Source organism: Schistocerca gregaria, chromosome 8 (assembly GCF_023897955.1).
Source record: "Schistocerca gregaria isolate iqSchGreg1 chromosome 8, iqSchGreg1.2, whole genome shotgun sequence".
NCBI classification, from domain to species: domain Eukaryota; kingdom Metazoa; phylum Arthropoda; class Insecta; order Orthoptera; family Acrididae; genus Schistocerca; species Schistocerca gregaria.
Genome location: NC_064927.1, coordinates 145,821,377 through 145,837,727, shown reverse-complemented (window position 1 = coordinate 145,837,727; position 16,351 = coordinate 145,821,377). Strand labels below are relative to the sequence as shown.

At 44.0% G+C, this 16,351-nt stretch overlaps 1 protein-coding gene across 1 annotated transcript in view; it reads left to right on the top strand.

The window, feature by feature from the left end:
• The first annotated feature begins 441 nt into the window (after positions 1-441).
• Positions 442-16,351, top strand: part of LOC126284201 (glycoprotein-N-acetylgalactosamine 3-beta-galactosyltransferase 1-like) — a 162,469-nt gene continuing 146,559 nt past the window's right edge. The window contains exon 1 of the mRNA XM_049982961.1: positions 442-577. Coding sequence (XP_049838918.1) covers positions 562-577 — 16 coding nt within the window. The 5' untranslated portion in view covers positions 442-561. The remainder of the gene's footprint in view (positions 578-16,351) is intronic.

Below are 16,351 nucleotides of genomic sequence, written 5' to 3'. Positions count from 1 at the left end.
GTGGAAAAGTGTCCTTAAATGGCCCTGGATGGTGGTAACACACAGAGACAGCCGATTTTTATTTAAATGTCAAATTTTGATGCCACACTGCCTTTCTTGACGACAGCCTCGAATACGTCGATGTCCGTATAATGGTCAGATATTTTCGGCTTATGGTAAGGTACTATTTTAGGCACAAACAGTCGCTAAGAGCCTAAATTGAACAGTATATTGAGAAATGAAACATCACAGTCCGCGGTGGAAAGGAAAGGTGAAGTTCTTCGAAAAACACAGCTATTTAGATTTTAGTAGCTTATTTTCGTTACGCTGTCGGGACTGCTCGTATCAGTTCGTGAAGAGGCAGCGCACAGACCCTACCCCCACTACGGCGGGCTCCCTCTCCCCACCAAAACCCTGCAGGGACAGTTATTGGCTGCTGGGAAACGCTCGAGGCCTCGCATCACAGTGCACTGAGTGCAGTCTCAGTAAGCCAGCGGCTTCCGTACCGAGAGAGTGGTTGCTGTACCTCGTGTGTTAAGTGGCGGTCGCTCCGCCGCCACATTGACATCGAAGGCAGCGACTATGAGACTACCTACAGGTCAGTGCAAATAGGGCCGGCGAGTTCACTGCAAGTTACGCCTGCATAGGCGGCTTTCCTCTCTGATGCCTAAAAAACACAATGTCTGTGTTCGTGGGTGCAGGGACTAGGGAAGCGGGTTCATACGGGTTACGTTGTGGCTTTTAGTTAAAACAACACTGCAGCAACCAGAGGCAATTTAGCCTTAAGTAGTTTACTGGCTCGGCCCGTCATCTGACGGTGGCATAAACTAATCGTGCCGTTATACACAAAATGTTTCAAGAAAGCCATGCCACCCGCCGAAGGACCGCAATAATTGTGGATAACTAGACCGTTCATTCGATGTAATTGAGACTACTTCAATCATTTTTAGGATTCAGTGCTTCAGTCTGCATAAACGGAGCCCTTAGAGTATCGCTTTGTAATCCGTCTGACCAACTGTTAAGAAACCTTTTTCTCAGGAACGAGTCTACGTATCGAGTTCAAATTTATGTTGCATACTAATGTCTATGGTCCCTTGACAGTGTAAAAGTTTTAAGCTTGTAACTCACTGCAATAAAAAGATAATGCCATTTATGTCACATATTTTAACACTCCAAAACTCACTCTTCAAAACCTATAAGATGCTTTCCATTGACATATAACCGTTAAATTTAGCAAGAGCCAAGATTTCACAATACACATAAAGGGAAAAAATCCAAAAATTAGTAATCTGTAATCATATAACACAAAAAAATATTTGTCATTTTTCATCCGTGCGTCCATTTTTGTCTGTTAAGATTCTATTTGCAACAGTTTGGCGTATAAAGTTCAAATTTAAGTCCCATACGGATGTCTACGGTCCCTTGATGGTGTAAAAATCTTAAACTAAGTCAATATAGTCAAAAGACAGAGCCATTTATGTCACATACTTTGATACTCGAAAACTCAATCATCAAAATCTGTAGGGTACTTCCCGTTAATGTAGAATCATGAAATTTGTCAAGAAGAATGGTCTCATAGTACAAGTAAAGAGAAAAATACGAAATTGTAAATTTGTGATTATATCAGCGAAAAAAAAGTCTTTTGTCATATATTATCCGACTTCAAACTTGAAATTAAAACATTCTCGAAAGTATTGGAATCACTGAGACCGATATCCTGTCAGTATCAATGTCGATAAGGCAAAAAGTATCAATATCCTCGAATCTCGGAATAGATAAACTATGTACATACAAAATTGAAACTTTACACGGAAAATTCGGTGCACCACTCCTACTCGCACCTGGTCAATTGTTTTCATTGTTGTATTTCTGGGTAGTGCCCAAGGGAATATGGAGAAGTTTCTGTTACTTTTATTTCTACGTATATGTTTACTGATTTTTGTGGCTCAACTGTGAAAGCATTCTTTTTGACAAATTTCATTATTCTTGGTTAACGGGAAGAACCCTACATTTTTTGATGACTGAGTTTTAGAGTATCAAAGTATGTGAGATGAATGGCCCTATCTTTTTGTGGTTCTTTCTGGTTCACTTTTACTTGTTTCTGTCATTATAACCCTGTATCGGGAACGTGCAGGAAAGGCTTGCGTTTCAAAGGGTGCAGGACGAACACATGAAGAGAGTAGACGTAGAAATAATCAGTATTGTAGTTGTAAACTGTCGTAGCTGTGTTGGAAAAGAACCAGGTCTTCAAGGCTGGTTGAAGCCGGAAAAGTTCTGCCAAAATTTTTGCAAAGGACTTAACCGTGTATAGAAAAGATACATTAAACACAGTTGACGTTGGAGTGTTTGCCGGCCGCGGTGGTCTCGTGGTTCTAGGCGCGCAGTCCGGAACCGTGCGACTGCTACGGTCGCAGGTTCGAATCCTGCCTCGGGCATGGATGTGTGTGATGTCCTTAGGTTAGTTAAGTTTAAGTAGTTCTAAGTTCTAGGGGACTGATGACCACAGCAGTTGAGTCCCATAGTGCTCAGAGCCATTTGAACCTTTTTTTTTGGAGTGTTTATTGCTGTCAGAAGTAGTTTACCTTGTGAGATTGGCGTAGATATTTCCTGTGAGCTAGGGTGGGTAGAGGTTATACTTGACAGCCGGAATAACCTAATAATTGGTTCCTTTTACGGATCCCCGACTCAGATGATACAGTTGAACAATTCAAAGTAAACTTGAGTGTCATTTAACATACGTATCCTACTCATCCAGTATAGTTGGGAGTGACTTCAATCTACCCTCGATATGTAGGCGAAAATACGTGTTTGAAGTCGGTGGTAGACATAAAACGACGTCCTAAATTGTACTGAATGCCTTCTCGGAAAATTATTTTGAACATCTAATTCAGGAGCCCGCTCGAAATGGCTGCGAAAACATACTTGAACTCTAAGCAACAATTAATCCTAACCAAATAAGGAGCATCATGACACATACAGGGATTAGTGACCACAGGGTTGCTATAGCTAGACTGAATAGCGTAACATCCAAATCTACTAAAAATAAACGCAAAATACATCTATTTAAAAAAGTAGATAATTCTCTTGATGCCTTCCTAAGAGGTAGTCTCCACTCGTTCCAATTTGATAATGTAGGCGTAGACCAGATATGGGTTCGATTCACAGAAATAGTATCGACGGCAATTGAGAGATATATACCAGATAAGTAAATAAGAGATGGTACTGATCCGCCTTGGTACACAAAACAGGTCAGAATACTACTGCAGAAGCAACGAAAAAACATGCCAAATTTAACAGAACGCCAAATCCCCAAGATTTGCAAAGTTCTGCAGAAGCTCGAAATTTAGCGAGATGCTTTTAATAGTTTCCACAACGAAACTGTCTCGAAATCTCGCAGAAAACCCAAAGACATTTCGGTCGTATGTAAATTATGCTAGCGGTAAGACGCAATCAACACCTACACTATGCGATAACAATGGTAATGTTATTGATGACAGCGCCACTAAAGCGGAGTTACTAAATACGGTTTTCCGAAATTCCATCACAGAATAAGACGAGATGAATATTCCAGAATTCGAACCAAGAACAGTTGCCAACATGAATAATTTAGAAGTAGATATGCTTGATGTAGCAAAGCAGCTTAAATCACTCAACAAAGGCGAGGCCTCCGGTCCAGATCGTATACCAGTAAGGATCCTTTCAGAGTATGCTGATGCAATATCCCCCTACTTAGCAATCGTATACAACCGCTCGCCCGTAGCAAAATCCGTACCCAGAGACTGGAAAGTTGCACAAGTCACAGGGATTTCCGAAAAAAGGCAGTAGATTTAATCCGCTGAATTACACACACATATCATTAACGTCAATTTTCAGTATGATTTTGTAACATATATTGTGCTCGACCTTTATGAATTTCCTAGAAGAAAACGATTTTTGTCAAATAACCAACACGGTTTCCGAAAATACTGTTCTTTTGAAACACAACTGGCTCTTCATTCTCTTGCAGTAGTGAGAGCTATCAACAGTGGATGTCGAATTGATTCCATATTTTCAGGTTACCAGAGGGCTCTTGAAAACGTTTCTCACAAGTGACTTCTAATTAAATTGCATGCCTATATAGTATCGTCGTAGTTGTGTGAGTGGTTTCGTAATTTCTTGTCAGAAAGGTCACAGTTCGTAATAACCGACGGAAATTCATCGGGTAGAAAACAAGTAATATCTGGTGTTCGTCAAGGAATTGTTATACGCTCGCTGTTGTTCCTGCTCGATTTAGGAGACAATTTTAGCCGTCCTCTTAGATTGTTTGGAGATGATTCTGTCTTTTACCATCGTGTAATATCATCAGATGGTCAAAACGAATTGCAAAATGATCTACACAAGATATCTGTATGGCTCAAAAGGTGGCAATTACCGCTAACTCATGAAATGTGGGAAGTCATCTACATGAGACTAAAAAGAATCAGCTGAATTTCAGTTACCCGATAAATCACACAAATCTAAAGGCTGTAAACTAAATTCTCAGGGATTACTATTACGAATAACTTAAATGGGGACGACACAATGAGAATGTTGTGACGAAAGCAAAGCAAAGACAGTGATTTATTGGCAGGACACTTAGAGGATGTAACAGGTTCGCCATGCTCGTCCGTTCTCTACTGGAATTCTGCTGTACGGTGTGGGATGCGCGTCAGATAGGACTGACGGAGGACATGGTAAAATTTTAAAGAAGAGCCGCTCGTTTCGTGTTATCGCGAAATAGGAGAGTGCCACGGATCTGTTACACGAACTGGGGTGGCAGTCATTAAACTAAAAGCGTTTTTTCGCCCCGACAGGATCTTCTCATAACATTTCAATCACCTTTCTCCTCAGAGTACGAAAGTATCTTGTTGGCGGTGACCTACGTAGGGAGAAATGACCAACATAATAAAATAAGAGAAATCAGAGCTCGGACGGAAAGATTTACGTGTTCGTTTTTCCCGCGCAGGGTTCAAGAATGGAGCGGTAGGGAAGTACCTTAAAGGTGGTTCGATGAACCCTCCTCCAGGCACTTAATTGTGAGATGTATCTAGTATGTGTATTATGCATATTAAGAGCACAAGTCAGTCACAGACTCTTTCCAAACTGGAACTGCTACTTTCACTTTTACGATAACGAGGAATAATAGTATATCAATTATGGAGTATATATGTGCTTTGAAAAAATCCGAAAAATATTAAAAGTACAAGTACTATCGGATACAGTGCTTAATGTAAGTACCTACTTTTCTTTGCATTTTTGTATCATAATTTCTGTTGTTGCGATATTTACCGCAGCGTGGGTCGTATACACGAGGAGATCTTATGTCTCCTCGTCATAGGACTTTAAAGCCTGTAACAATAACCAGCAGGTGGAAAGTTTCATTCAGGTACAGTATTATGAATTTTACACTAATGGCCATTAAAATTGCTACGCCACGAAATGACGTGCTACAGACACGAAATTTAATCGACAGGAAGAAGATGCTGTGATATGCAAATGATTAACTTTTCAGAGCATTCACACAAGGTTGGCGCCAGTGGCGACACTTACAACGTGTTCACATGAGGAAAGTTTCCAACCGATTTCTCATACATAAACAGCAGTTGACCGGAGTTGCCTGGTGAAACGTTGCTGTGATGCCTCGTGTAAGGAGGAGAAATGCGTGCCATCACGTTTCCGACTTTGTCAAAGGTCGGATTGTAGCCTATTGCGATTGTTGTTTCTCGTATCGTGACATTGCTGCTCGCGTTGGTCGAGATCCAGTGACTGTTACCAGAATATGGAATCGGTGGGTTCAGGAGGGTAATACGGAACGCCGTGCTGGATCCCAACGGCCTCATATCACTAGCAGTCGAGATGACAGGGATCTTATCCGCTTGGCTGTAACGGATCGTGAACCCACGTCTCGATCCCTGAGTCAACAGATGGAGACGTTTGCAAGACAACAACCATCTGCACGAACAGGTCGACGACGTTTGCAGCAGTATGCACTATCAGCTCGGAGACGATGGATGCAGTTACCCTTGACGCTGCATCACAGACAGGAGTGCTTGCCATGGTGTACTCAACGACAAACCTGGATGCACGAATGGCATTTTTTCGGATGAATCCAGGTTCTGTTTACAACATCATAATGGTCGCATCCGTGTTTGGCAACATTGCGGTGAACGCACATTGGAAGCGTGTATTCGTCATCGCCATACTGGCGTATCACCCAGCGTGATGATATGGGGTGCCATTGGTTACACGTCTCAGTCACCTCTTGTTCGCATTGATGGCACTTCGAACAGTGGACGTTACGTTTCAGTTGTGTTACGACCCGTGCCTCTACCCTTCATTCGATCCCTGCGAAACCCTACATTTCAGCAGGATAATGCACGACCGCATGTTGCAGGTCCTGTACGGGCCTTTCTGGATACAGAAAATGTTCGACTGCTGGCCTGGCCAGCACATTCTCCAGATCTCTCACAAATTGAAAACGTCTGGTCAGTGGTGGCCGAGCAACTGGCTCGTCACAATACGCCAGTCACGAGTCTTGATGAACTGTGGTATCGCGTTGAAGCTGCATGGGCAGCTTTACCTGTACACGCCATCCAAGCTCTGTTTGACTCAATGCCGTTATTGCAGCCGGAGGTGGTTGTTCTGGGTACTAATTTCTCAGGATCTATGCACCCAAATTCCGTGACAATGTAATCACATGTCAGTTCTAGTATAATATATTTGTCAAATGAATATCCGTTTATTATCTGCATTTCTCCTTGGTGTAGCAATTTTAATGGCCAGTAGTGTAGTAAGATGCAATTCATCATCAATTATCCGTTTCCGATAGTTGAAGATTGGTGACGCCTCACGGGATCCTGTTAAAGTCTGTCTCCTTTTTTTCCCGGTTTTCTCGATGTACCTGAGCCCGTGTTTGCTTTGTCGTCTCATCTATATGCATTCTTCCCCTGCGTTCTTTCCCCGTCGACATTGCCTTGGATGATGATCTTTACCTAATTATCCGCCTATCATCGAACAGCGTATGCAAAAGCCTGCAGGATTCTCTGATTACAAAAAAAGAGCTTTGGTGACCTCTTTTCCACCCTGTGTTCTTGAACATTTAATTTGTTGATTCGTTTGTCCATCCACGATATTTCCACCAACCCCTTATTTGTCCCATTTTATATTCTAAGAAAAACTACTAACACCAGAGAGTTCAACACTGTCAATTTAGCCAATATAGTTAGGGCTCGGTCTTTCCAAGTCACTGTCAGCCTCGGTGCATCATCCTACTCACACCATATTTCTTGTGAAGAGCCACCCCATTTTTGAATCACAGAGCCCAGGTAGAAAAAGTGATAAACTTCTTCATATTCCGATAGCACATCAGAAGCTGCTAGTGACTTACTTCTGTCAGCTACTATTGTCTTTCTCGTTTTCTTATTCGCCGACAAGACTAGGTTCTCACTTTCTCTCTTAACTCTGTTCAGTAGTCCGTTATTTCCAATTGTGCTTCTACAGGGTGTTTCAAAAATGACCGGTATATTTGAAACGGCAATAAAAACTAAACGAGCAGCGATAGAAATACACCGTTTGTTGCAATATGCTTGGGACAGCAGTACATTTTCAGGCGGACAAACTTTCGAAATTACAGTAGTTACAATTTTCAACAACAGATGGCGCTACAAGTGATGCGCCTAGAACACAGTGTTGTTGCAACAAGACTAAGTTTTCAACGGAGGTTTGATGTAACCAAAGCACCGAAAAGCGATACAATAAAGGACCTGTTTGAAAAATTTCAACGGACTGGGAACGTGACGGATGAACATGCTGGAAAGGTAGGGCGACAGCGTACGGCAAACACAGAGGGCAACGCGCAGCTAGTGCAGCAGGTGATCCAACAGCGACCTCGGGTTTCCGTTCGCCGTGTTGCAGCTGCGGTCCAAATGACGCCAACGTCCACGTATCGTCTTATGTGCCAGACTTTACACCTCTATCCATACAAAATTCAAACGCGGCAACCCCTCAGCGCCGCTACCATTGCTGCACGAGAGACATTCGCTAACGATATAGTGCACACGATTGATGACGGCGATATGCATGTGGGCAGCATTTGGTTTACTGACGAAGCTTATTTTTACCTGGACGGCTTCGTCAATAAACAGAATTGGCGCATATGGGAAACCGAAAAGCCCCATGTTGCAGTCCCATCGTCCCTGCATCCTCAAAAAGTACTGGTCTGAGCCGCCATTTCTTCCAAAGGAATCATTGGCCCATTTTTCAGATCCGAAACGATTACTGCATCACGCCATCTGGACATTCTTCGTGAATTTGTGGCGGTACAAACTGCCTTAGACGACACTGCGAACACCTCGTGGTTTATGCGAGATGGTGCCCGGCCACATCGCACGGCCGACGTCTTTAATTTCATGAATGAATATGTCGATGATCGTGTGATTGCTTTGGGTTATCCGAAACATACAGGAGGCGACGTGGATTGGCCTCCCTATTCGCCAGACATGAACCCCTGTGACTTCTTTCTGTGGGGACACTTGAAAGACCAGGTGTTACCACCAGAATCCAGAAACAATTGAAGAGCTGAAGCAGTACATCTCATCTGCATGTGAAGCCATTCCGCCAGACACGTTGTCAAACGTTTCGGGTAATTTCATTCAGAGACTACGCCATATTATTGCTACGCATGGTGGATATGTGGAAAATATCGTACTATAGTGTTTCCCAGACCGCAGCGCCATCTGTTGTTGACAATTGTAACTACTGTAATATCGAAAGTTTGTCTGCCTGAAAATGTACTGTTGTCCCAAGCATATTACAACAAACGGTGTATTTCCATCGCTGCTCGTTTAGTTTGTATTGCTGTTTCAAATATACCGGTCGTTTTTGAAACACCCTGTATATACAGCGTGGCGTCATTAGAAAGTCTGGAATTATCGATTCTTCGTCCAGTAGCCCGGATCCTACCACTCCACCACTGAAGTATTTTTCTCATAACATATCATCTGCAGATGTTAAATGTAACTGGTGATAGAATGTATCCCTGTCTTCTTTCCATGGTTCAAAATGTTTCGAAACTGTCTTATCTAGTCTGATTACCGGCTTGCAATCAAAGTAGAGATTTCTGATAACGGCAATAAGGTGACCACGAACCCCCATTTCTGCTAACACACTCCACAGTTCTTTCCATCGAGTATAGTCAAATGTCTTGCAATTAACCAGTAAAAATAGAATTAAAGGGATATTGAATTTCCAATTAGTGGTCTGACATGAAGAATCTGCTCTCGTTTTTCTTTAATGTGCAACGAAACTGATAGTACTTCTTTTTCGGAGGAGGCTCTCAGGCATTCATGGAAGGCATTCATGGATGACATTTAAAAGAATCTTACTGGCTTGTGAAATCAGTGAAATGGTTCAATAATCCTCACAATGCTGTGCGTTTCCTTTCTTCCGAAAAGGAATCATACCGACATGCCCCACTCTTTTATCCATATTCCGTTACTCCGCATGCTGTTACAAATTTCATGCATGATTTCCAAACACAGATCTCCAGAAATTTTGATGATTTCAGTAGTAATACGGTCAATTCCAGATGCTTCGTTGTTTTTTAACTTAACTATAGTTTTTCGGATTTCTGCTTTCTTTAGTGGAATGCGCCATCGTGCGAAATGATGGATCGGTTGCGCAGAAAGTGTCGCCGCTTCTTACGCAAAGCTCGTCGCAAGTGATGGAACAGTAATACTGTACATTGACGGTCTGCCGTGGTGGCACGTAATGCGTTAGGGTAACACCATCATAGTCGTACACGAGAATCACCATGACTTTAGAGCGCTTCATTCGCATTTTGCAAGACAATGCGCGCGCACATAGCGAAAGCTGTTCCGTCGATGGGACTGGGAAGTACTGTAGCAACGACCATACTCTCCGGACTTAAGTCCTGGTGACTTTGATTTGATTCCGAAGATGAAGGAACCACTTCGTGACATTCGCTTCAGTACTGTTCCAGAGATTCGACAGGCAGTAGACCGCTCCATTCGCACCGTCAACAGAACAGGCTCTGCTAATGGTATATTACACCTTCCACATCGCTGGCAACGGGTTCTGCACAACGCTGGTGACTACTTTGTAGGACAGTACAGGTGCAATTTTGTAACTTTTTTGTATTGGTTGTGAATAAATAGTTGCCACTATTGAAGTTCCAACCCTTGTATTTGCTTTACATATGAGCATTCCACTGAAAGCCGCTCTAAATAGTTACTCTTCGATATTCTACGGTGGATGCTGTGTCGCAATTTGTCGCCAATAGTGTAGTAGTGGATTTCTTTTCCAATGTATTCGCAATATACTACATTTATTTTCGTTCAGAATCAGCTGCTAGAGCTTGCATCATTCGTCAATCCTCTGTAGGTCATTTTGCAAATGAATATTGGCTTCTGACGTTGGTACTTTCTGATAAAGAACATCATCCGTGAACAACCTTAAAGAACTTCCGACGCTTTCCACTGCATCATTTAGATACACTGTGAACTAGGATAGTGATGAAGTCCCATACTCCGAGGAGCGTAGGGGACGATGCGGGAGACCGGCACCTCCGACTAGGCAAGGTCCTAGCGGAGGTGGTTTGCCATTGCCTTCCTCCGACCGTAATGGGGATGAATGATTATGATGAAGACGACACAACAATACCCTGTCATCTCGATGAAGGGAAAATCCCTGACCCCGCCGGGACTCAAACTCGGGATTCCGGGAAGCGAGAACGCTACCGCAAGACCACTAGCGGCGGACACTGAACAGTAACGCTCCCATCACACTTCTCTGGGGTGATCTAGAAATTACATTTACAGCTCTCGAATTTGTTCCTTTAATAGCGTTTTGTTGAGTTCTTCATGCAAGGAAGTGTCGAATATAGGCCAAATCTGGTCCGATAATCGGTAAGCTCGTATTTTTTCACTAAACAGCAGTACGGGACGGTGCCAAATGCTTTCTGGAGTCAAGGAACACAGCGTCAACCCGTTGTCCACAGCGCCATGGATCTCATGGAGGAACGGAACGAGCTGAGTTTCGCGAGATCTCTGTTTGTCCAAACTATGTTGACCCTAATAGATAAGATTTTCGTTCTCCAAAAACGTCATATTTCGTGAATACAAAATATGTTACTGAACGAGGTGGCGGATTGGTTTGTACACTGGACTCGCATTCGAAAGGACGACGGTTCAAACCAACGTCCGCCGTCCTGATTTAGGTTTTCCGTGATTTCCCTAAACCGCTTCAGGCAAATGCCGGGATGGTTCCCTTGAAAATGCACGGCCGAGTTCCTTCCCCATCCTTCCCTAATCCGACGGGATCGATGACATCGCTGATTGGTTCCTCCCTCAAAACAACCAACCAACAAAAACATGTTTCTTAATTCTACAACACAGTGACGTCAGCAATGTACATCGAGATGACAAAAGTCATGGGATACCTCGTAATATCGTGTTGGACCTCCTTTTTCCCGGCGTACTGCAGCAATTGGACGTGGCATGGACCCAAAAAGTAGTCACCTGCAGAAATATTGAGCCATTCTTCCTCTGTAGCCAACCATAATTGCGAAAGTGTCGCCGGTGGAAGATTTTGCGTACGAACTGACCTCTCGATTACGTCCCATAAATGTTCGATGGAGTCGGGTGATCCGAGTGGCCAAGCCATTCGCTCGAATTGCCCAGAATGTTCTTCGAACAAATCGCAAACAATTATGGCCCGGTGACATGGCGCATTGTCATCCATAACATCAGTGGTTGCAAGTGGTAGCCAAGTACCGAACATAACCATTTCCAGTCAATGATCTGTGCATTTGGACCAGAGGACTCAGTCCATTCCAAGTAAACATAGCCCACACCATTATGGAGCCACCACCAGCTTGCGCAGTGCCTTGTTAAAAACTTGGATCCATGGCTTCGTGGGGTCGGCGCCACATTCGAACCGTACCATCAGCTCTTACCAACTGAAATCGGGACTCATCTCACCAGGCCACGGTTTTCTAGTCGTCTAGGATCCAACTCATGTGGTCACGATCCCAGCTGAGGCGCTGCAGGCGGTGTCGTCGTGTTAGCAAAGGCACTCCCATCGGTCGTCTGCTGCCGTAGCTAATTAAACCTAATTTCGCCGCGCTGTCGTAACGGATACGTTCGTCGTACGTCCCACTTTGGTTTCTGCAGTTATTCCACACATTTTTGCTTGTCTGCTAGTACTGACAACTGTACGCAAACGCCACTGCTCTCTTTGTTTATGCGGAAGCGTCGGCCACAGCGTTGTCCACAGTGGGAAGTAATGCCTGAAATCTAGTATTTTCGGCACATTATGACACCATGAATCTCGGAATACTGAATTCCATAACGATTTCCAAAATGGAATATCCCAAGCGTCTAGATCCAACTGCCATTCCGCGTTAAAAATATGTTAATTCCCGTCGTGTGGCCATAATCACGTCGGAAACCTTTTCACGTGAATCACCTGAGTACAAATGACAGTTCCCCCAATGCACTGCCGTTTTATCGTTTTAGACCTTGTGTACGCGTTACAACCGCTGTCTGTATATGTGAATATCGCTATCTCGTAACTTGTCATCTTAGTGTAGTTCGTTAGTTTCTTTAGAAGGTCCTGAAGACTGCTGCATCTTGGAACAGAAAATGAGAATCTTCGTACTGATTGGTATTCCTCATTGGTGGGTGCAGCAGATGAAGCAGGGTGCGATGCTGGCGTCCGTGCAGGAGTTCAGCCAAGGAACGTCCATTTCGAGGCTTTGGACGGTAGGTGGACAGAAACAGTTGCAAGGCCTTCTCCCGTCAGTGAGTTCCATGGAATCTACGCATCTACGCCGCGAATGTTCGCACGAAACGCTCAGTTTCACAGATGGAACGGCGCTGTGGTCACATGCATAATACCCTTAGCCACGCAAAATTGTTCATATTCCTGTGAGATAGATCACGGTCCAAGCCCGTGTAAAAGGTTGAAGTAGGTGTTCCCATAGTACTGGCCGACGTCGTAGAGTTCATTGGAACCACAGAGGGAAAACGATTTAGTGCATCCACTACATTAAGCCATCGTGCATTACAAAAAGGTACAGCAAAATCACCTGTTGCTTCATGCAAACGGTGCAGTGCGATGTCATGTCTTCAATCTGGGCGTTCACTCCTGGTCACGAACTATGGCTCGAGCAAGCAGCTTCATCCTCAATACCCCAGTTTCCGATGCAACAACCTTGAAACATCCTGCTAGGTGCGTGGGTATGACCCAGGTCAGATTATTCTCGTAGTGTAACAGTAAAACACTTCACGTTAGTGACAAGGCGTGACGGTAAGCAAAGTATCGACGTACGTCCAGCTGAACAATGTTTTTCACTCTCCTTGGCCACTCTGTGTGCTTGTAATTCAGCACAGTGCTTAAATCTGTATTCGCACGAGTCTCTTGCGCTATGCAACGAAAGACCATGGGAAAATTGTGAACTGAGTAAGCGGCAAGACTGTATCTGACGATATGATGCTTTGGAGGAGTCGAACGGTTCATCCTTGTCCACCGGTAAACTTGACAACGCAGCGTCGTTGGAATGTTGAGCCGTGGATTGGTCCAAGATTCTGTAATTTAGTCCGAGAGCAATAAAGCCCAGCGTTGCAATTTCTGCGCCGTGTGTGGTAAACAACCTTGATTGGGCGGAAGAATGAAGTGGGTGGCTTATTATCCTTTGAACCGTGATTTATTTTAAAAGATATTTCTTAAGAATTTATTTACTAGCGATTCATAAAGAACATTAACACATTTCATCACATTATGTAAGCATGGAAGAAGTTGCCAGGGAGTAGCTGATGAAACCATAACCAAATTCCTATTAACAAATGGAATTTTATTCACTTTAATAGTGCCTAAAAGCGTTTTTTGAAAGAAACAAATTTAAAATTATAATCAGAAAGCACCTTCTAAATATCAAACTAACAATTTATCCAGAGGCAGAAAAAAACAAGTTTTGACTGTATGAGCTTTCGGACAGAGAACCTTGCCGCCCCCCTTTGACACGGCCATAGTTACGACCGCTCACAACAGCCTCTGAAAGACTACACTGGTTCAAATCTGCAACACACCAGATAACTTTAAACTAAGAGTTTTAACAATTTACACAAGCACACAAACTATGCACCGCCTGTAGGAGGGATGGAAATGGTACAAAATACTAACAATTAAAATATTAACCTTGCCACCAAAGGTGCAACTTGATTTTAACTTCGAAGAAAAGTCTTATGTTGAAAGGGTGGCAACTTTATATACTAAAATGATCATTTAAATAAAAGCCCATGAAATGCAATCTTATATAAAATTCTACAAGGTTGGCCAAACAATAGTTAAGATGATCTACAGTACACAGATACCGCCTCTCAAGATCATAGGCAGAATATCAAAGTTTCCAAAGATCAAAACATATTTCGGGTATTAGGCCATTACACTCCAAGCAATAAATTCGTTAACACACCAAATCCGACAAATATGACTGAAGCAGCTACTAACGTACGGTAGATTGATAGGGAGATTACCGAACAGCCCGAACCGCAGGTTGCTCTAACCCGCCCCTACTCCAAATGGCCCACCCAATTTATAAACAACCTCCTTCCCGCGGCTGGGAAACGGAGAAGAATGGTGGGACGAACCCAAAGCAAAACGGTTGGTGACCTCGCCAAGAAAACAAGTAGAATTTATCAAGAGTAAATCAAACAACATATCACCATTCACTTAACTTCTAATAAACTGCGATTTCTAGGGAAGACCTGGCGCAGCATCCCCAAATCGCTCTCCCGAACCGTCCGCTGCCAGCCGCTTCAACGGGCGCAGGAAGGCGCGCCTATCTCCCGTCTCACGGCGTCGCAGCTTGCACCGGCCAGACCGATGTCGTGGGTTGACTCCTGTTGCCCTCGCTATACGCCGCTGCCCACTGGACTCACGTGGCGACCTCACATCCGCCAACGCTCAAGACGGACCAGTCATCTTGTGTCTCAGTGTGCGACCAACCAACCGATTGATCGCTCCAACCGCCAATGACCATTGCCTGAGCAAACTCGAGCATACTGGCGGCCTAACGCGCAGACTCAGATGCAGGAAATAAACCCCGACCAGGCTACCACACGCTGTTCTCTTACTGATGTGGTGGAAAGACTCATTTTGCCGGCTTTAAAGGTTGATCCAAATGACAGACATACTAGCACTCCGAACGACAGGCAGACACTGACTGCCTAACAAATGCGGACGTGAGACAGACTAGCAAGCTGGGAACGAGAGATTGACCCAGACTGACCGACTGGCGAGCTCATAGCGCCCCTTAAATGCACGTGAACAGGCTATTTTTCCCCTTTCCCACCAGAGGGAGACACCAAAGGTGCGATTGCCACAGCGGCGCCACCGCCAGAAACGGACGGCGACTGCTTCACACTACGCGCTGCGGCTGCGGCGCGCTCTTCAAAACAGAGATTTTTACCACAGCTCATCCTTGACCAAGCCGAACTTCCTTCCATACATGTAATGATGAAACTTGGTTACACCGAAAATGACCACCAATGCATTTTTCACTGTGACTAATTTCCCTGAGTCGAAGTGAGAAGTTTGGATGCAAATGTCATTGGACAATCCATTGATTCGACACGATGAGACCCAACAGCGCCTGGACCAATAGAAGAAACATCAATCACGAACGCCATTGATCTAGTCGGATCAAAACGTGTGAGTGACGTGTTACTAAGTAGTGCCCGTTTCAGTTGGTCAAGAGCCAACTGACGTTCTTTGGTTCATGCAAACGGAACGTACTTACGCCGTAAACTGTGAGCGGATCTGCAATCTGAGAGGCATGAGGAATGATTTTGACGTAATAGTTCAGTTTGCCTAACGCTGTTCGTATAGATTTTTGAGAACCGACAAATCTTTGATGGCTCGCAAAATGAGGCTGGGTGGGGTGAGACCTTGCACGTTAATAACATGACCCAGATATACTATTTCCGTCTAGAAAAAAAGAGCACTTGTCTTTGCGACACTTGAGGTCTGCCGATACCAGTTCTTGAAAAAGACACTCGAGACAGGCTAAATGTTGTTCTGCAGTACGTTCGGACACGACAATGCCATTTAGGTAATTTGAGCAAGAAGGCACCTCGTTCTAAACAGCGTTGAAATATCGCTGGTGCTTAGGGACTACTCAAGGGCAAGTGTTGAAATTAAAGTAACACGAGATGAGTTAATACGGAAAAATTTCTTTGTGCACTAGTCCAATGACAACGGGAAGTAAGCATTCGCCACGTCTGTCTTGGGAAAATAACGAACACCGCCTAATCTGCCCATCATTCCCTCTGGG